This window comes from Nicotiana tabacum, chromosome 11 (assembly GCF_000715075.1).
Source record: "Nicotiana tabacum cultivar K326 chromosome 11, ASM71507v2, whole genome shotgun sequence".
NCBI classification, from domain to species: Eukaryota; Viridiplantae; Streptophyta; class Magnoliopsida; order Solanales; family Solanaceae; genus Nicotiana; species Nicotiana tabacum.
Genome location: NC_134090.1, coordinates 2,606,459 through 2,628,968, shown reverse-complemented (window position 1 = coordinate 2,628,968; position 22,510 = coordinate 2,606,459). Strand labels below are relative to the sequence as shown.

At 36.2% G+C, this 22,510-nt stretch overlaps 1 protein-coding gene across 3 annotated transcripts; it reads left to right on the top strand.

Moving 5' to 3' along the window:
- The first annotated feature begins 4,692 nt into the window (after positions 1–4,692).
- Positions 4,693–20,928, top strand: LOC107798925 (RPM1-interacting protein 4-like). Of its 3 annotated transcripts, XM_075225878.1 has the most exons (4): positions 4,693–4,754; positions 5,640–6,038; positions 7,136–7,324; positions 20,742–20,928. In XM_075225878.1, exons 1-4 carry the CDS (start codon positions 4,749–4,751, stop codon positions 20,760–20,762), a joined length of 615 nt encoding a protein of 204 aa, XP_075081979.1. In that variant the 5' UTR covers positions 4,693–4,748; the 3' UTR covers positions 20,763–20,928. The 3 variants fall into 3 exon arrangements, with proteins under 3 accessions (XP_075081979.1, XP_075081977.1, XP_075081978.1); XM_075225876.1 differs by lacking the exon at positions 20,742–20,928 and having other exon boundaries at positions 7,136–7,834; XM_075225877.1 differs by lacking the exon at positions 20,742–20,928 and having other exon boundaries at positions 4,696–4,754; positions 5,643–6,038; positions 7,136–7,839.
- The last annotated feature ends 1,582 nt before the right edge of the window (positions 20,929–22,510 follow it).

The window sequence follows — 22,510 nt, the reverse complement described above, 5'->3', positions numbered from 1 at the left end:
GTTGTGGTGGTGGTGCTGTTTCTATGGATTTGGCTTTGGTGATGCTGGTGGTTTGAAGAACAATGTAGTATTTTTATGATATGCTGGTGCTAATAGTGTTGTAGTTGCTGCTATTAGTTCAAGAAAAATATAGTATGTTTGAAGTAGGTACTAGGAATTTGGCATTTTGTTAATGTACACTATCTTGTTATGAATGAAATGGAAATGACCAATTTTTAATGCAAATTTAAGTTCAGTTGCACTTCCATAATGTGTTATGAATGAAATGCAAATTCATATTCATGAATTGAAAACATAACTGCCTAAACATTCCATTGCATAATGTGATGGACTAGCATTACATCCAAGCTAAAAAATAGAGCATTATTTTAGTCTACAAATTATAAAAAATAGAGCATTATTTTTCCAAACATATAACTGCCCAAACTAGTAAACTCTAATAGAGCATAACTGCCCAAACAAAAAACTGATAGTGACATCTTAGATAACATAAATAAAAATTGGTCTGCTTCACAGTGTAGATGCATCTGAACTTGTTTGACTTGAAGAACCTTTTTTCCTTGTTGCACTCATTTGCTGAAGTTGTGACCTTGTCACTGCATTTCTTCCTTTAAACTTCAATCCGGGGGGCTTAAATCCAATGTCTATGTTAGTTGCAGATGTATCCTTGAATGTCCCAGCTAATTTGATGTACTCATTTGTTGTGTTCTGCCATTGGTAGTAATTCCCCTATAGTTGGTACTAGTCCCTACAAAAAATAGTAATAACTATTAGTGGACAGTATATATAAAGCAGGAAAAAGAAAAATTAAAAGTTGATTGTAACTTTACCTTTTGCATATCTGACATAACAGTTAAGCCAACACCATTTCCCAACTGTAAATCTGCAATCAAATATGTGATGAACCAGCTCCAGGAGTGTTTTGTCTCTTGATCAACTACAACCCATGCAATAGGAAATATTTGATTGTCCCCATTTCTACCAACTGCAACAAGTAACTCACCCTTGTAGATTCCCTTTAGAAAACAACCATCAAATCCTATAATCCTTCTGTATAATCCTTCTGCACCCAGGCTCAACAACTTCTGGCCCACATAAAAGGCCACATGGGACAGTCTCATCAAGCAACACAGGCTCATTAACTACATGCTTAATATACAAATCTAAATGATCAAGATGATTAAGGTGACAAACTATATTATACAGTTGTTCATCATTTTCAATCAAGACAAAGTCATTAGATTTAGGATTAATTAAATAAAAACCCTCTACCTCAGCATAACCCATATCTTTTGTGTAGGACAAGAGCTCAAAAAGAGAAATGTGGTCCTTGTCTATCATGTGACCATCCTCACCCCTCTCTTCTACATATCTCGGGACAGGATCCTTGACAATATGTCCACCATGGTGAAAATCGACAAGAATATATTCGTCTGCAGACATGTCTAAACCCTCGAAACTTCAGTCACGACCAACTCCAGTCACGACCAGCTCCAGTTACGACCAACTCCACTCACCACCACAGTCAAACGAAGCAAATGATTACCCGTATTAGTAATATAATGGCCAAATAGTTGACGGACAGTTGAATCTAACTCAAAATCGATGAAGATTCCACCGAAAATTGGTCTCAATGTAGTTTATTAGGGTTTATTAGGCTAAAGAAAGGGGATTTTGGGTGGAAGATCGATTAAGTGAGGCGAGGTATACGGGTAAGGTAAAAACAGAGTTTTTTATCCAGTCTAGATAAATAAACACGTGTCAAACTATTATTGGTATGTTATTCCACGTGGGAAGCGTTTAAAAACACGCGCTTAAGTTTTTACAGCCCCGTCATGCATTGTGTTTAAATGGTATAGTCCAAAGTACAGTTAAAGTGTTCGATAGGAAAAGAGCTAAGTTAAGGTGTCAAAATGAAAACTGGAACCAAGTTTAAGGGGTCGTACACCTATTTGGCCTTATATTTACGATCCTTTTTGAGTGATGTTATTATCCATATTTTCTTTAAATTACTTTTAATAAATGAACTTTTAACTCTTTTTTTTTACCTTCATTATTCTTCCTTACCTGAAAAAGATAAAGGAAAACTTCATTAATTATAGTCAAAGAACCATTTTAATTGCATTTTGTTATTTTTATCTTTTACTTAACAAAAGTTATCTAAAGGCCAAATACAATCTTTTGACGTAGAAATAACACCAGGTAGCCACTCTAAAAGGCTGCTATTTAGGAATTAGTCAGTACGTCCTGAATTTTAATTTTTCAGTTCATTTTCTCAGGACAAAAATGTCCTGAGTTGTCCCGAAATTGAGATTTTTAATCTAATATTTCAGGACAAAATAAGTACTGACTTATCTCTATATAGCATCCCTGAGAATGGCTATATGTGCACTCACCTGATGTATTAAGCTATGTTTATCTTAGTTAACTAGAATTTATTCCATTATGCTCAATTTAGATCACTTTTTCGTAAATTTCCTTTCTGTTTTTTTATATATAATATAGTTACACCGTTTTAGCATTATGTAATTATTTCTATTTCATTTTCAATTTAATTTCAATATATATTTTTTTAAAATCAACCAATTCATATTCAAACGCCTCTAGAAATCTTTCCTCTAGTTTAGCAAGACAAGAGCCCGTTTGGACATAAAAAGAAATTCACTTTTTTTTCCAAAAAAATTTATTTTTTTCGAAATTAGTGTTTGGCCATAAAATTTTCTATTTTCACTTGAAGATGAATTTTAAAAAATTTCAAAAATTTGAAAAACTCTAAAAAGCTGTTTTTCAAAATTTTCACAAAAATCACTCACAAAACTTCAAAAACAACCCAAAATAATATTCATGTCCAAACACAACTCTAATTTTCAAATATCATTTTCACTTGAAATTTTTTCCCACTTTTTTTGGAATTTTACAATTCTTATGTCCAAAACGAATACATAAAAAATACACAAAATTATGGATTGAGAAGAGCTGGAAAATGAGTTACGCACATTCTTTTTTCTGATTCTATGTACTATTTTTGTGAAATAATTGATTGTGAAAGCAAATAATATCATTTGAACCTTTTCCAAAAAAGGATTTACCAAATGTTGGTGATTTACTATAAACGTGGATGTCGATAAAAGTTTCTTAAACATTATAATGAAGAAACTATCCCATAGATCAAGAGGAGACGATCTAGTTTCATTAAAATATTCCTTCGATTTAAAAAAAATTAAAGAAAAAAGAACCATTTTGAACCGAAATCGATAAAATTCAACCAGTATTTGGTTTGATTATTTATCGCATTTAGCAAATTACTTGTTTAATTTTTTCATAATCCCGACTTTAAAAAGGGCTGTCCGGTGCAGTAAACTCCCGCTATGCGCGGGGTCCGGGGAAGGGCCGGACCACAAGGGTTTATTATACGCAACCTTATCTTGCATTTCTGCAAGAGACTATTTCCACCGCTCGAACCCCTGACTTTTACCAGTTACGCCAAGACTTCCCTTCGTAATCCCGAATTTAGTCGAACGATAAACAGCCCCATCGATTTTATTATCAGAATCAAGATTAAAGGATGATTTTTTAATCAAGAAGCAAACTTTGCTATTATTTGAAATTAAAAGTCACCAACTTTGCATTACAAACCATGGCAAGATCAATAGAACCGAACACATACTAAAATTAAACCAGACAATAATATTACGTCTTAGTCCCAAACAAAGGGGACATCCGATAAATTAGACGATTGAGACAATTTGAAAAAGTCTAGTTTTGGTTACTGGTATTGAAAAAATAATGTGATATAAAAATTGGTGTTTTCATATAAACTTTTGAATCATTTCGCTTAATTTTGTTAAAGATATCTGGCAAGTCTAATATTGGACTCAAGGTTGTTTGGTTTTATTTCAATGGAAACAAATAGCTCTAACCAACAACAAACACTCCAAAAGATGAGTCAACAAAAACCAGTTAAATCATTTTGCTTTCGTTTAAAGATCATCTGGCTTTCCTCCATGTAAAGAAAAAGACAATTTTAAAGTCGTTGTTGGTTTTTTTAATAATCGTTCGGATTAGTTTGCGCGTACTTCAATTAATTTCACGTGATACCTGTTACCAACACAAATATTAATAGCATGTTTGGCTTATAAGCTTCTCTAATCCTAAAAGTACTTTTTTTTCCAAAAAAAATACTTTTTTTTCAAAGTTGAAGTGTTTGGCCAAGCTTTTGGAAGAAAAAAATTATTTTTAAACCTAAGCAGTTTTGAAGAATAGAAAAAAGTAGCTTCTCTTCAAAAGCACTTTTGAGAAAAATACACTTAGAAGCAATTTTTAAAAGCTTGACCAAACATTAATTACTGCTCAGAAATATTTTTTAAATTAATTAATCAAACACAAACTATTTTCTCACCAAAAATACTATTGAAAAAATATACTATCTCAAAATAAACTGATTTTTGCTGCTTAAACAAACATGCTATAAGTAATACTATTTAACGAGACTTGACCAGCTGAAAAGAAATCACTGGCGTTTTGCTTTCGCTAGGAAATGTTGTTTGGTTTTATTTCAATGGAAACAAATAGTTGTAACCAACTAAACAATTTCTCTAGTTGCCTAGCAGGTCCAAATTTCATTGGGATCTCAGATAAATTAAAGAAAATACATTTAAATTGGTCCCACTTCAAATCTTAAGTTTTCTTAATTAGTCATTGTTCAATGGAAGAAATCAATAACAAGAAGAAGAGTTCCAATATCATTAATGGCTGTAAGTAATATTTTCTCTTCAGTTTCTAACTTTTGCACTTAATTAGCTTGTTATTCTTGATTATGGCTTTATTATTAAGGGGAAAAAAACACCTAAATTTAGTAGTTGCATTGTTTGCCTTTACAATCAAATATATTGTTCTGTCAATTTTACAAGGCAAAGGTGCTGTTGATTATGGATGTTAAAAATCTTAGGAATCTTCTTATTTTGTAGATTAAGATACTATGTGATTAAAGAACAAATTCAAAGTTGTTTCTCAGGGACCAAAAGCTTAGGATTAAATATTAGCCGTGTTAGTATATTTACTTTAACACCTTGATTGGATGATTGTTAACTATTAGTATATTGTATCGTATTGTTACTTTAAATACAATATTTTTTTAATTGTTATTTAAATATCGTTAAATTCATCGTTACGTAATGACGAAAAATGTCACTTTATGAAACGAGCGATTTAATGTTGTCGCATTGTTACCTCTTTTTCCCCCTCTCATCTTGCCCTTTTTTATTATTAAATAATCATATTTTATCATTTACCATACTTTTTTATATAATAATATTACCTCGTACCTTACTTTTTCTTTATAACATTTCAAGTTTATTCTTTATATTGTGGGTGCATGACATCATGAAACGACGACAAACAATAAAATCTATCCGAACAATATATACTTCAATATAATACAATACATTATGAAACGATACATAACAACCATCCAAACAAGTTGTAAGTCCTATATTTTCAATGAGTCTTTTAGTCATATTAATGATTTATATTCTAGTAGAAAATATAGAGAACTTAAGTGGAGCGGCATGATTAGTGATGATCCATACAGCCGACATCAACCTGCTTAATATTGAAGCGTCGTTGTATACTCGTTGCAGCAGGGATCACATGTTCCTAAGTTCGGAAACTGGGATGGTGACAATGTGCCATACACAACGTATTTTGAGAATGCGCGCAAAGGAAAAGGCGGTAAGATGATAAATCCAAATGATCCTGAGGAGAATCCAGAGGCTTTTGCATATAGAGGATATGAAGATGCTAGTATTAATGTTTCTCCTGTGAAAACTCATTTAGTCGAAACGCCTCAGTACAATTATGGTCATTGCAGAAATCTTTCTGGTGTTGAAGATAAGAGTATTTCTGGTTATTCAGTTAACCAGCCAACTGTTAGTCGCAGAACATCTGATGCTAAGAAGAACAAGAATGATCGCGGCAATATATTCGTTCCACCTAGTCCAAATAGACTGAAAAATAGTAGAAATTCATCTGATGATCTTGTAAGTTCTTCTCTCTTTGATTGTCTAAATTTCAACTGATTCTCTTTAGAAAACACTGAATATATACTCTGCTTTGGACATGCAATAACTTTTATGTAGTGACAATACTATTTCCAGCATTGAGAATATCTTTGAATCATCATTTAGGGGTGAGGATCATATAATATCTTTGAATTAAAACTTTGTCTAGTGTTATTATTAGTATGAAATTCAGTAACAACATTGTAAGAACATGCAAAAATTCTTATCAAGAAAGTTGTTAAAGTGATCAATATGTCATTGCGATAGATATGAGATTGATGGCAAAATTGAGCTGATCGATCTTAGGGTGCACAAACATCTTTTTGAGAGCCAAAGTTTATCGTATTTCATGTCCCGCTGCTAAAATGAAGTCTTTTTTTACGGTAAAAACTTACTTGCACTCGATATTTACATGGTGGAAGGGGATGTCACCATCCAAAAGTGGAGGTAGCTCATGACGTCCTGCTTCAATAAGAGGGATACTCTTTTGAATCTAATCCTAGTTTTTGTATCTTTGATTGTACAACAATAAAAAACCCGTTAGTAATCCCACATATGGGGTTTATGGAGGATAGTGTGTACACAGACCTTACTCCTACCTTGTGGAGGTAGAGAGGTTGTTTCCGATACTCTCGACTCAAGAAACAGTGAAAACAAAGTAACAAACGGTAGCAACAACAATATACTAGGAATAAATGGCGCAACATGTAATATAAAGAACCAAGAATATGAAAAAAATAATACAAAAATAGTATTAGCGCTACTGATAAGACTAAGGTACTAACGACTACTATCAACCTTACACCATAATTCTCAACCTCTGTATTTAATCAAAATAAATGTAGAATATCTCGGGATCCCCTAAACTTAGACGCGTTTTATTCGGTTCACACCTGAACTATTTTAGTCCTGATTACCCCCGTAAGCTATTTTTGGGTGTGCACTAAATAAAACACGCCTTCTTTTTTTTTTGCTAGTATTTTATAAGTGTATTCAAGCTTAATTTCCTAGTCAAATTGTGAATTACTGAGTGGTCAAGAAATATGTCTCTAATTGAACTCCTTCTTGCATGATAGTCTTATTATTCATCGGCATCAGTACCAAAATTTGGGGCATGGGATGAGAAAGATCCCAAATCTGGAGAAGGATTTACAGTAATTTTCAACAAAGTAAAAGAGGAAAAGCAAATAGCAGCTGCTAAGTTCCCTATTGTGCAGCCACAACCAAACATGCCTTCCTCACATAAAAGAAATGCTAAATCAAAGGTATGCCTCATTCTTGCAAATGTGAACACTCATAGGCTTCGATCGAGATTTTTAAAAACAGAGCAGATCTATTTGGAAAATAGACGATAATTGTCTTCAACTCGAGCTATATATAGTAGGGGATGCAATGGTACTCCACATCCGCTTGCTTAAATCAAAATCTTGTACGCACGTTTGTTTGGGGTCTGGGATGATCCGAGCGCATTTCGGCGCGTCATGTGAGAATTTGTGAAAATGAGTTTTAAAGTTGAAATTCCTGAGTTTTGATGATCATTCTTGTTATTTGATGTTATTTTGATAATTTAAGGTAGCGAGCAAGTTTGTAGGATGTTATTACACTTGTGTGCATGTTCAGTTTGGAGCCCGAGGGGCTCAGGTGCGTTTTGAGTGTGTTAGTGTCACGACCCAAAATCCTAACCTGTCGTGATGGAGCCTATCTCAGTACTAGGCAAGCCGACAACATCAATAACCCACGATTTCCTTTGAATTTAAAAATGTAACGTTTAATACAATACCAAAAATTTAGAAATTTCTGATACAACACTCTCAAAACCTGGTATCACCATGTACATGAGCATCTAATATGAGTACAAGTTTGGAAAATACGGTCTATAATAGTCTGAGACCAAATACAGTAAACAAGGAGATAGAGAAGGAGAGACAAGGTCTGCGGAATACGGCAGCTACCTCAAAATCTCCTGAAAATCAACTACACAAAATGATCAACACCCGCTATGTTCAGAAACACCTGGATCTGCACACGAAGTGCGGGGTGTAGTATGAGTATAACCAACTCAGAAAGTAACAATAATAACTAAGGAACTGAAGATAATGACGAGCTACACAGTCATAGTTCACTTTCAGTAGTTCCAGCAAAGAGTAGACATGCTTTCAAATCCGACAGGTTAAGTCAAATCAATTTTATACAGTTCAATTTCAAGTAATCCGGATATAAATTCTTTAAGAGATTTCACAACAATGACAGATAGCAACCAAGTGCAACAACAAATACAAAATAAGTACAGTCTCCCAGGCAACAGTCACTCAGCTCATCACAACAGCTCAATCACTCGGCTCTCAGCCCTCAGCACTCACACTCAATGGGTACCCGCGCTCACTAGGGGTGTGTACAGACTCTGGAGGGGCTCCTACAGCCCAAGCGCCATAATCTGCACGGACAACTCACGTGCTATAATATCCTGCACGGACAACTCACGTGCCATAATATCCTTACCTCACCGACAGGCCCTCGGCCTTACTCAGTCCTCAACCTCTCAAGTCTCCCAGGCTCTCAGAAATCACAAAGATCAGCCCAAACAAAGATAACATAGTATATCAACAAATATCCAGAAAGACTAAGGTATAATACACAAAAAAAATCATGACTGAGTACAAGACAACAATTAGCAAATAATTCAACAAGTACGCAACGTCTACGGGTCTCAACCGTACTATAACATAGCCTAAGCATGATTTCTAACATGATTTATAGTCAAATTTCTTCAACACATAGAGATCATATAGCTAACAATAAATTATTCAACTTTATAGTTTTCCGGGACGGATCAAGTCACAATCCCCTCGGTGCACGCCCACACGTCCGTCACCTATCATGTGCGTCACCTCCAAAATAATTACATGATACCAAAATCCGGTGTTTCATACCCTCAGAATCAGATTTATAATTGTTACTTACCTAAACCCGTGTACTTATTTATTCCGCTATGCCCTTGCCATGAGAATTGATCTCCGAAAGCCTCGTATCTAGCCACAATTAATTCAAATCAGTCAATACAAATTATTGTAATTAATTCTATAAGGAAATACTATTTTTTTCAATAAAATTCGAAATTAACTCAAAAATTGCCCGTAGGGCTCACGTCTCGAAAACCGACAAAAGTTACAGGATATGAACGCCCATCCAACCACGAGTCCAACCATATAAATTTCACCAAAATCCGACATCAACTCGACCCTCAAATCTTCAATTAAAATCTATGAAGATTTCTACCATTTTCAACCCAATCCTTACCCATTTGAACTTAACAATCCTTCCACAACCTTATTGGTATGTATACATAATACTCTTACACCCAAGAATCATACTATTAATCACTCATTTTTACTCCAAACCTGAAATTAAAGAATTAGGGAAAGAAATTCTTACCTCTTTGAAGCCCTAGCAAGATCCTTGTGAAATCTTCAAACCTTGAAAAAGAATTGATGGATAAATGACTAAGTCTTCACTTTTTCTCTCTAAAATGCTCTCACCTCTCTCTAAAATATCAGATTTTGGCTCAAAAATGAGATTCAAGGGCTATAAATCGAAGTTGGGTCGGGTCAAAAATTAGAAAGAATGGAAGCTCCGACGCAGTTATGCGGTCGCATATGCGATCGCATAACAGGTATGCGGTCTGCATACCGGCCGCATAATTTGGCTTCCAAAGCTGGGCGTTACTGACCCAGTCTGCGATCATTATGCGGTCCGCATACTTGTTCTGCGGTCGCATAATGCACCACAAAACACGTCTGCGGTCGCATAATGCACCACAGATTTTTCTCAAATCTGGCCCCTCTCCTGCTCCACTTTGCGACCATTATGCGGTTCGCAGAGTGATTCTGCGACCGTATAGTGGTCGCAGAAATGACCTTTTTCAGACAAAAAATTTCTTTACACATCGGTGCATTGTTCAACCCAAAAAAGTCCGAGCCGAGGCTCGCAAGCTCGCCGCGAGAAATTTCTATAATCATTGTACTAATTGATCTACCTCGGCACCACCAAACCTTAATTTCCTTAGCAAAATTTTTTCGGGGTCTTTACACATAAGTCAACATCCGGTCAACCTTTTCAACTAAATTTCCAACATGAAAATTCTTTTTTCCAACCTAACTCTGAAATACCTTAAAAATTAAAACCGACAATTCACACAAGTCATAATACCTCGTAGAAAGTTATTCAAGACTTTAAATAGTTGAAAGGAGCGTGAATGCTCAAAATGACCAGTCGGGTCATTATAGTTAGGGTTTGCAACTACTGATGCCCAACAGTTGCTGATGTCCAGTTGCAGATCTCGCATTTGCGAGATCAAGCTCGTATTTGCGGTCACAGGATCGCATTTGCAATAAAGGACCTGGGTTGGGTGTCTTCGCAGTGGCGAAGGCAGGTTTTCTTTGTTGTCTATTTTATCGTCATTAAAAGTTTATTTATTAGCATCCGCATGGCGTATTGTTATGTCACGACCCAAAATCCAACTAGTCGTGATGGCACCTAACCCATCCCGTTAGATAAGCCAATTACAAACTAACCAATTTCAATAATAACTATTAAAGCAATTTAAGTGAATAAAGATCCTGATCTTATACAATCCCCAAGAACTAGTAGTACAAATCATGAGCTTCTAAGAATAAAGTATACAAAGCGGAAATGAAATAAATACATAGTCTGTTTGAATAATACATAAACAGAGCTTTTATGAATCTAAGGCTACCCTGAACAAGAGGCAGCTACAACAGGAATGCAGGTACATCTTCAGATCCCGCAATCATCGAGCACTGCAACAACGACAGCCAATATCTGTACGTAATATACAGAAGTATAGTATCAGTACAATCGACCCCATGTACTGAGTAAGTAACAAACCTAGTCGTAGCTTGAAAGTAGTGACGAGCTTCTACCAAGGTCAGAGTCCAACTTCCATAACCAACAATAGTTCATAATAATATTAAACAAGTAATGCCAGAAGTAACTCAAAGAATAAATGCTCGGCTAAATCATGACTTTTGAAAATAGTTCTGCCTTTCAAGTACATCAATGAAAACCCAAATCGTTTACCGAAGTTACCAAAAATATGAATAATTTTAAAAACAGTAAATTTTCCAAAAATCCTTTCAGTAATAAATAAAGTATCTCATTTTCTTTCCCAGATAACCAGTGTAAAACAAATGCATCACTATACCCATCTTTCAACATGTGTGAAAAATCATAAATAATGTGATACCGTACATCATAAAGAAAATACATCTCTATGCATATATGTCATGTGTGCATGTCAATGCAATATATCTCAGAGATTGCACTCATGTACTCACAGTCTCAGAGTACTCAATCTCATTGTCTCGCATTCTCTCTAACTGTGCTCAGCACACTCAATCACTCAGCGCTATACAATACCTACTGCGGCGTGCAGCCCAATCCCTGTTTATAGTCGACTGCGCTCACTAGGAGTGTACAGACTCATGAGGGGCTTTTACAGCCAAAGCGCTATAAGTACGGATAACTCACGTGTTGCACGGACAACTCACGTGCCATAATATAAAGATCTGGATCCGCACGGCCAACTCACGTGCTGCACGACCAACTCACATGCAATAATAATATAAGGATCCGCACAGCCAACTCACGTGTTGCACGGCCAACTCATGTGCAATAATAATATAAGGATCCGCACGGCCAACTCACATGCTGCACGACCAACTCACGTGCAATAATAATATAAGGATCCGCACGGCCAACTCACGTGCTCCACGGCTAACTCACGTGCTGCACTGCCAACTCACGTGCAATAAGAAGCCAATAAGGCCTGCTGCAGGCGGGTAGCCCCGATCCATATAATAGTAAAAATATATATAAAGCCAACATGGTCTGCTGCGGCGTGCAGCCCGATCCCAAAAATATCCTCACAATCAGGCCCTCGGCCTCACTCAGTCATCAATCTCTCCGGTCTCTCTTTCATGGGCTCACAATGTCATGAGAATAGCCCAAAAATGATGATATGATGTATCAATAAATAACAACATAGACTGAGATATGATATGCAATGAAATGAATATGACTGAGTATGAATTTTTATTTTTAAAATAAATATTTCACAACAATATGACCTCTGTGAGTCTAATAATACTGGTACATAGCCTCAACATAAATTTTAATATGCTTTTCAGCTCAATTTCTTTAACTCATAAAAATCGCATGGAAAATGCCAAGGTCATTTAACTACAAAATTTCACATAAACAATTATGTCACAATTTCTGTAGTGCACGCCCACATACCCATCACCTAGCATGTGCGTCACCTCCCAATAATTTTAGAAATACATATATTTAGGGTTCATACCCTAAATTCCAAGATTAGAAGAGTTACTTACCTCGAACAAGCCAAATCCAATGTCGAGCAAGCTAAGAAATGCTCCAGCAATTCTACTCTGCATGTATCAACTTCCAAACGGCTCGAAACTAGTCACAATTAATTTGATTCAGCCCACAAAATTTATAGAAATTAATTTCATATCAAAATACTAATATTTCCACAAAATTTAAAATTACGCCCCAAAAATACCTGTGGGCCCACGTCTCGAAATCCGACGAAACTTACAAAATACGACAACCCATCTAATTACAAGTTCAACCATACTAATTTCACTTAAATCCGACTCCAAATCGGTATTCAAACTTGAAAAATTCGTTTTGTGATATTATAGAAATTTCCTTCTATTTCTCTTGAAGATTCAATAATCTTACACAAAAAATGAAGATCAATTCATGGAATATAATCACAAGAGAGTTAAGAATACTTACCCCAAGTTGTTTGGAAAATTTCCTCTCCAAAATCGCCCAACCCGAGCTCCAAAATCCAAAAATGGGAAAAAATCTCGCAACCCTCGTTTTAAACACTGCCTAGGCATTTCCGCACCTGCGGTGCCTGGACTCGCACCTGCGCATCCACATTTGCGGACAAAAATGTGCGCTTGCGGAAACAGCCAGCCTTCCAAAACCTCGCATCTGCGGCCCTTTTCTCGCATCTGCGGGCTCGTAGATGCGCATTCCCCTTCGCACCTACGGTCGCCTCACACCAGCCCAGTCCGCATCTGTGCCAACACGCACCTACGGCCTCGCAGATGCGGCAAATTCCTCGCAGATGTGGCAAATTCCTCGCACCTGTGAGCACTTCCCAGTTCCACACTTGGCCGCTTCTGCGATTGATCTCGCGCACATGCGGCTTTGCACCTATGATCAAAATCTTCGCAGGTGCGATCACACCAGTAGGCAGTAGTTCCAGCATTTCCTTAAGCCCAAATTTGATCCGTTAACTGTCCGAAACTCACCCGAGGCCCTCGGGTCCCTGCCCGAACATACCAACAAGTTCCTTAACATAACACGGACCTACTCGAGGCCTCAAATCATACCTAACAACCTCAAAAATATGAACTACACACTGATTCAAGCCTATTAAATTTCCAAATTTCCAAATTCTACAAACGACGTCGAAACCTATCAAATCACGTCCGATTGACCTCAAATTTTGCACACAAGACACATTTCACATTACGGACCTATTCCAATTTCCAGAATTGGATTCTGACCCTGATATCAAAAAGTTAACCCCCCGGTCAAACTTTCTAAAAATTTAACTTTCGGCATTTCAAGCCAAATTCCACTACATACTTTCAAATAATTTTTCGGACACGCTCCTAAGTCCAAAATCACCATACGGAGCTATTGGAATCATCAAAATTCGAATACAAGGTCGTTTACACATAACTTCGCATCCGGCCACTATTTTCACTTAAGCTTTAAACCTTGGAACTAAGTGTTCTAATTCCTTCAAAAACCTCACTGGACTCGAACCAATTACCCCGGCAATTCATACAACAACTGTAAAGTATAATTTGAGAAGTAAATGGGTAAACGTGGTTGTAATACTCAAAACGACTGGTCGGGTCATTACATTCTCTCCCCAACGAGAACCATAATCCCTTTTCGTGCACCAATAAGCAACAATTCAAATGTACTCAGTCATGGAAAATGACTCAAATGAGAGAACTGCCCCGCCAGATTAACAAGTACCACCAGAAAAAAATGTTGTAAATTCATCATACACCGTAGAACCATCACCCGATCATAACACAAGGTTCATACCTTAACATAACTCTGCTGCAATGTGTGACCCTATCCAAACGCTGGTCCATAATATATACCTCGAGCCACCCCGCTCAAAATCAATAACCACAGAGAGGCAAATGACAAAAATGCCACACAAAACCTGAAAGAACATAACCATTGCGCAATCAATCATGCAATACCCAAATACTCATTACACTCAAATTCCGCTATAAGGCTCAAATAGAACTGCACCATTTGTGCACATAACCAATGGATCACAACTCTTCGTAGCATAAAGGAGTAACTCACAGATCATTTGAGAACACGAATAAGTTCAACATCAACCGAATTACATATCCCTCAATAATAGCAGTATGGAGCCAACTATTCCGGCTCGGTGTAGAATACATATCTTTATTGGGCCTACCTATGGACCCCCAAATTAACTCGGGTTACCCACAAATAGATAAAAAGAATCCCTCCGAAAATCCATAATGACTTAATCATAACATATTTCATCATCCGGCTAGCTCCGACCACAACTTCATAGTCCACAACCCTGAAACAATCTGCTCCTGGGAACTCCCAATCTCCAAATCCATAGAACACACGAATCACCATATTTGATTCCATCTCCACCGCCCGAATTCCTTACACCTCTCTCATACACGATCATCCCACGAGAAATACTTTGAAAGTTCTTTCGTACCACTTGACAAAATTTGAATATCAACAGTCTATCAACCATGTGAGTACCGCAATACTAATTTATACATCCGTAAGTCAAAATACAATGCGCCTTCTGAAGTCCGCCCCTTTCTCATACAACACCAAGTAGTAATAGTATTCATCTAGTTATTTGAAACTGTCCATGTTGTCCAACATTCGTTACCTTCTCTTCAAGACTGTACTGCCACCTTGTACCTGAAAATCTAGCTTTTGTACAACACATAACATCTATCTTGCCATCATGTGAAATGCACAAAAATCTTATTATCAATTTTGAGTCACCAATAATTTACATACCATTTTAGTTAGAAACCTTTCTCTTACTTCTTTCCAGGAGAAAATCATAATACACAACACGTTCTCCACACCGGTAGAAACCATCAAGAATACTTTGGAATCCATTTGCACATAATCAAGCCCTTAAAACTAAATTTCTCTAACTCGACCAAGCCACGCAGGTCGCCAAGTCCAGATGTATTGTCACAAAGCACCTGTAGAAAACCCCCACATCATAAGCACTCAAAGAACCGATCATATCCATTACCATATTGATCCAACCTACTACCCAGTTGTCCTATTTTCTCCGAGTCCCTTCCGAATTTATTTTCAGATTGATACTTCTTCTTGTTAAATTACTATGATCTTTAACCACGACTTACTCTACAAACCTTAGCATAGAACCACAACGCCCTACGGCCCATAAGCAATTGTATTCTTCTTAAGCACCTTTAAAAATACCACAACTATAACACTCACTCTGAGAATACCTTATATGAATTTGAAATTTTTCTTCTTACCTTCCTTATACTAAAACATAGAATCCATAGTCATATAGATTTTCCGCAAGTCCAGACACCATCCAGTGTAAATCTCAGGTTTTATCCATACACAAGTCCGGAGAAATTCTCAATTGCTATATAAAAATTCTCAAACCCACTGGAACTTTCTCGGAAGTCACCCACTTTGTTCAAATCTAATTACACCGCCCAAATGGGTCAAAAGACACCTGCCCCATTAGCACAACAATACTCAAAGAAGTAACTCTACTTTAATACCCCCAATCAAATTCATACTCCATGCGTACTATATATTTTGAAAATAACAACTCACTCATCCCATGATTTTCACATACTCATAAAGTACAATATAACCCGTATCCAAGAATTCGTTTACTCAAGTCATTCTCGAACTCCATCTCTGCAAGTCATAACTAATCCACAAGTATGCCTCAGACCAAAATTAAAATTTAACACCTAACCATGAAATCAAATTGTCAATAGCAGACTCCCTCACTTGGCTCAAAGCCATAGATTAAAACACTTCATAATTCACAATACCCATACCCTATTACTGTCATAATACCGTAGTCAGTGCCACAAAATTCTTCTCAAGCTCATGCAATGCCAACCATAAAAATATCCCAAATCATCTGCGAAGATCGCAATCATTCTCTTGATACTTAGGTCGACTTTCTCAGCCAAATTCGAATTCAAATCTCCACACATACGCCCTGCTGGCGGAAAAGTAAATCTCCACTCACATATAAGGAACACACCTACGTAGATTACTCTCCAGGAGATAACCCACCTCCCTAACCTCAAATTGACATCTTGTTATATCTTTTTGCAGTCACAATTACTATGCAATCACTTAGTCAATCTGAGTCCAAACTCATTACCCAGACATGAGAATTTAATTTACCCCAAAATTTAACAATATGAAAGATCCTTCAAAACATCCATACTCGAGACTGTATATCACATTAAAACGAAAATCAAGCACTCAATGGCCATTTCTTTATATTTCAAGGAAACACTTCTCGTCATATTCAAATCATCTTAACACATCCCGTGGTCACATCATACCCATCATACCGCTATTTCACCGCTCATCAAGCCACAAATTCTACTGTAGGGTCATTACCGGACATATGAGTCCAATTGTACAAGTTATAACTGAAGCTACCGAGCTTAAACTGCGGTCTAACCATGGCCTCAAATCCTCCAGACTGGCCCATCACCAAAACATAGAATTCACATCTCACACATCATCCCTGAAATCACAAGCCGACTATACACAACTGATACTGAGCGCTCATGTGCGCATACGAATATGTGGAAGGAATTCAAAGAGTTATGTTCCAAGCTGAATCAATCCCGCACGATAAGGAAAGAAAGATGGGAAGTATATATCCTAAATGCCCTGTAGCCTCTTAAAGATAAGTATGGACGTCATCATACCGATCCGCAAGACTCTACTAGACACTTGCTCATGATTTGTGGAACCTATGAACCTAGAGCTCTAATACCACCTTATCACGACCCAAAATCTAACTAGTCGTGATGGCACCTAACCCATCCCGTTAGGTAAGTCAATTACCAACTATCCAATTTCAATAATAACTATTAAAGCAATTTAAGTGAATAAAGATCCTGATCTTATACAATCCCCAAGAACTGGTAGTACAAATCATGAGCTTCTAAGAATAAAGTATACAAAGCGGAAATGAAATAAATACATAGTCTGTTTGAATAATACATAAACAGAGTTTTTATAAATCTAAGGTTATCCTGAACAAGAGGCAGCTACAACAGGAATGCAGGTACATCTTCAGATCCCGCAACCATCGAGCACAGCAACAACGACAGCCAATATCTGCACGCAATATGCAGAAGTGTAGTATCAGTACAACCGACCCCATGTACTGAGTAAGTAACAAACCTAACCGTATGTTGAAAGTAGTGACGAGCTTCTACCAAGGTCAGAGTCCAACTTCCATAACCAACAATAGTTCATAACAATATTAAACAAGTAATGCAGAAGTAACTCAAAGAATAAATGCTTAGCTAAATCATAACTTCTAGAAATAGTTCTGCCTTTCAAGTACATCAATGAAAACCCAAATCGTTTACCGAAGTTACCAAAAATATGAATAAGTTTGAAAACAGTAATTTTTCCAAAAATCCTTTCAATAATAAATAAAGTATCTCATTTTCTTTCCCAGATAACCAGTGTAAAACAAATGCATCACTATACCTATCTTTCAACATGTGTGAAAAATCATGAATAATGTGATACCGTACAGTATAAAGAAAATACATCTCTATGCATATATGTTATGTGTGCATGTCAATGCAATATATCTCAGAGATTTCACTCATGTACTCACAGTCTCAGAGTACTCAATCTCATTGTCTCGCATTCTCTCTAACTGTGCTCAACATACTCAATCACTCAGCGCTATACAATACCTGCTGCGGCGTGCAGCCCAATCCCTGTTTATAGTCGACTGCCCTCACTGGGGGTGTACAGACTCATGAGGGGCTCCTACAGCCCAAGCGCTATAAGCATGGACAACTCACGTGCCATAATATAAAGATCTGGATCCGTACGGTCAACTCACGTGCTGCACGGCCAACTCACGTACAATAATAATATAAGGATCCGCACGGCCAACTCACGTGTTGCACGACCAACTCACGTGCAATAAGAAGCTAATAAGGCCTGCTGCAGGCGGGCAGCCCCGATCCATATAATAGTAATAATATATATAAAGCCAACATGGTCTACTACGGCGTGCAGCCCGATCCCAAAAATATCCTCACAATCAGGCCCTCGGCCTATCTCAATCATTAATCTCTTTCTTTCATGGGCTCACAATGTCATGAGAATAGCCCAAAATGATGATATGATGTATCAATAAATAACAACCGAGACTGAGATATGATATGCAATGAAATGAATATGACTGAGTATGAATTTTTATTTTTAAAATAAATATTTCACAATAATATGACCTCTGTGAGTCCCAATAATACTAGCACACAGGCTCAACATAATTTTTAATATGCTTTTCAGCTCAATTTCTTTAACTCATAAAAATCACATGGAAAATGCCAAGATCATTTAACTACAAAATTCCACATAAACAATTATGTCATAATTTCTATAGTGCACGCCCACATGCCCGTCACCTAGCATGTGCGTCACCTTCCAACAATTTACGAAATACATATATTCAGGGTTCATACCCTCAACTCCAATATTAGAAGAGTTACTTACCTCGAACAAGCCAAATCCAATGTCGAGCAAGCTAAGAAATGCTCCAACAATTTCACTCTGCGTGTATCAACTTCCAAACGGCTTGAATATAGTCACAATTAATTTGATTCAGCCCACAAAATTTATAGAAATTAATTCCATATCAAAATACTAATATTTTCACAAAATCCGAAATTACGCCCCAAAAATCACCCGTGGGGCCCACGTCTCGAATTCTGACGAAACTCACAAAATACGACAACCCATCCAATTACAAGTTCAACCATACTAATTTCACTCAAATCCGACTCCAAATCGGTATTCAAACTTGAAAAATTCGTTTTGTGATATTATAGAAATTTCCTTCTATTTCTCTTGAAGATTCAATAATCTTACACCAAAAATGAAGATTAATTCATGAAATATAATCACAGTGGAGTTAAGAATATTTACTCCAAGTTGTGTGGAAAATTTCCTCTCCAAAATCGCCCAACCCGAGCTCCAAAATCCTAAAATGGGAAAAAATCTCGAAACCCTCGTTTTAAACACTGCCCAGGCATTTCCGCACCTGCGGTTCCCGGGCTCGCGCCTGCGCATCCGCATTTGCGGACAAAAATGCGCGCCTGCGAAAACATCAAGCCTTCCAAAACCTCGCATTTGCGGCCCTTTTCTCGCATCTGCGCGCTCGCAGATGCGCATTCCCCTTCGCACATGTGGTCGCCTCATGCCAGCCCCAGTCCGCATCTGCGCCAACACCTTCGCACCTGCGGCCTCGCAGATACGGCAAATTTCTCGCACCTGCGAGCACTGCCTATTTCCACACTTGGCCACTTCTGCGACTGATCTCGCGCACATGCGGCTTCGCACCTGCGATCAAAATCTTTGCAGGTGCGATCACACCAGTAGGCAGCAGTTCCAACATTTCCTTAAGTCCAAATTTGATCTGTTAACCGTCCGAAACTCACCTGAGGCCCTCGGGTCCCCGTCCGAACATACCAACAAGTTTCATAACATAACACGGACCTACTCGAGGTCTCAAATCATACTTAACAACCTCAAAAATACGAACTACACACGGATTCAAGCCTAATAAATTTCCAAATTCCCAAATTCTACAAACGACGCCGAAACCTATCAAATCACGTCCGATTGACCTCAAATTTTGCACACAAGTCACATTTCACATTACGGACCTATTTCAATTTCCAGAATCAAATTCCGACCCCGATATCAAAAAGTCAACCCCCCAATCAAACTTCCCAAAAATTTAACTTTCGGCATTTCAAGCCAAATTCCACTACGTACTTTCAAATAATTTTCCGGACACGCTTCTAAATCCAAAATCACCATACGGAGCTATTAGAATCATCAAAATTCGAATCCAAGGTCGTTTACACATAACTCCGCATCCGGTCACTATTTTAACTTAAGCTTTAAACCTTGGAACTAAGTATTCCAATTCCTTCAAAAACCTCACTGGACCCGAACTAATTACCCCGGCAATTCACACAATAACTGTAAAGTACAATTTGAGAAGTAAATGGAAAAATGGGATTGTAATACTCAAAACGATCGGCCGGATCATTACATGTTATTTCAATTCCAATTGACTCATTAACATGCATGTGTTCCATTGACAAAAGTGAAATAAGAAATTATATAAATTTAGTAACTTTACCTATTGTTAAAATGGCTTCACACTCATTCTTTTGGCATTCCTACATATTATTTGGTTGTCTGATTATCCTATTTTCTACTATTTTGCAGATGTTTTGCTGCCTCTTTTGAACATTCTCAAGTCTAGTGTTTATTTTGCTCCTATTCCTCACTCTATTGCGTAAGCGAAAGTTGAAGGATTTGTGTTAATGTTTCTTGTGAAAAAAATATTGTTTACATTTCACTCAAATTTTATTAATGCATGTTTGTTGATCAGAAGATGGTATATGCATATTATTTTCTACTGATAATTTGAGACATTAATATATTGAGTTATTGATGGATCATATAACTTAAACTCATTGCAGATAAACTATACAACCTAGAGTTATCGAATTGATGAAAGTCATATTGACTGAGTTTTTATATTTCACTATATAATTTATGAGTATTTGGTGGTAATTTTAAGGCAGTTTGACATATGTTTTTTTTCTATAAATGAAAAAATTTAAAACTAAAATCGTTAACTCACACAAACACAAAAGACATTTTCTCTTGAAAGGGAAAAAAAGGCCAAATCATAGAAATACTAAAAATAATAAAATGAAGGACATGTATTTATAACTACATGATACGAATGGATTTAATGGAAAACAATAAAATAAAGGCCATTATTTCGATCAATAAAGTTTCACGAGTTAATATGAAATTAAAAGAGAAACGAAAGTTCTAAATGATCTAGTCAATCATGTGGGAACCCCATATAATAGCCAAAAAAGAAATTAAAAGACTCATAGCTTATTTCAATTTATGTGGCTAAGCTCGAATTTCGAGAATTAAACTTTTAAATTTAATCGTGAATTAGGACATAAAATTTTTAAAGTTTTTAAAATAAAATTTATATATTTAGAAATTATATAAGCAATACTACAATTTAAAAAATCTAAAAGGCATATGAAAAAATCGCACTACAATAAAATCCGTTTCAATCTCCAAATTCGAATTCTGCCGCGTAAATTCGAACACTAGTGCCACGCTTTTGGATTTTGGCTGTCTCTTCATTCCGTTGTTGCAATTTGAATTTCAAAATTTGAGATTATGGGATAACTAAGACATTTTTTCAAAGATTCTTTCCGAGTCAATTCTTATCCTAAATTTTGAACACAACACCATCAATTATTAACCTAGATTTAAATATTTATACGGAGGGAATTTAAGGTAATTAGAAAATAACAATTGAAAATATAATGAAATTTACAAAAACTCTCTATCTTAACTAGTGCATACCTGTCTTCTTGTTTTATACCACTTACCTTCTTATATTATCCCACATAGAAGAGGATATATATCGATGCGACAAAAATATTATTACAGAAATATAAAAGAGATAAAGAAATATAATTTTTATTATTTATATTCTTAAAGATGATTTGACATCAATATGTTTGAAATTATTTTCATATTACTTCATCCATTTCAATTTATGTAACACTATTTCCTTATTAGTTATTCTAAAAAGAATGATATATTTAATGATAAGTTTTACGGTCACATAAATATTATGGCATATTTAAGACTACAAATTTCAAAAGTCTTATAGTTATAAAAATGTTATGACGAATATTAAAATTTATCAAAAGTTAATTATAGATACAGAAATGTCTTGATATGTTTAAGATTATAAATTTCAAAAATTTTATAATAATATAAATGTTATAACATATTTAAGACCAAAAACTTTTTTTTTTCTATGACGAATCAAAATAAATCATATAAAATAAAATAGAAGGAGTGTATAATATGAGTGAAGCGTATGAAATTTTCCGTTTGGACATAAATTTTTTTTTTTAATTTTTTTCGATTTTTTTTTACTTTTTTCG

What these genes read in the sequence shown, in the direction of transcription:
- LOC107798925 (XM_075225876.1), top strand. An exon ending in GAAATTCATCTGATGATCTT is followed by an intron (nt 6,039 to 7,135) that starts GTAAGTTCTTCT and finishes CTTGCATGATAG; the next exon opens with TCTTATTATTCATCGGCATC.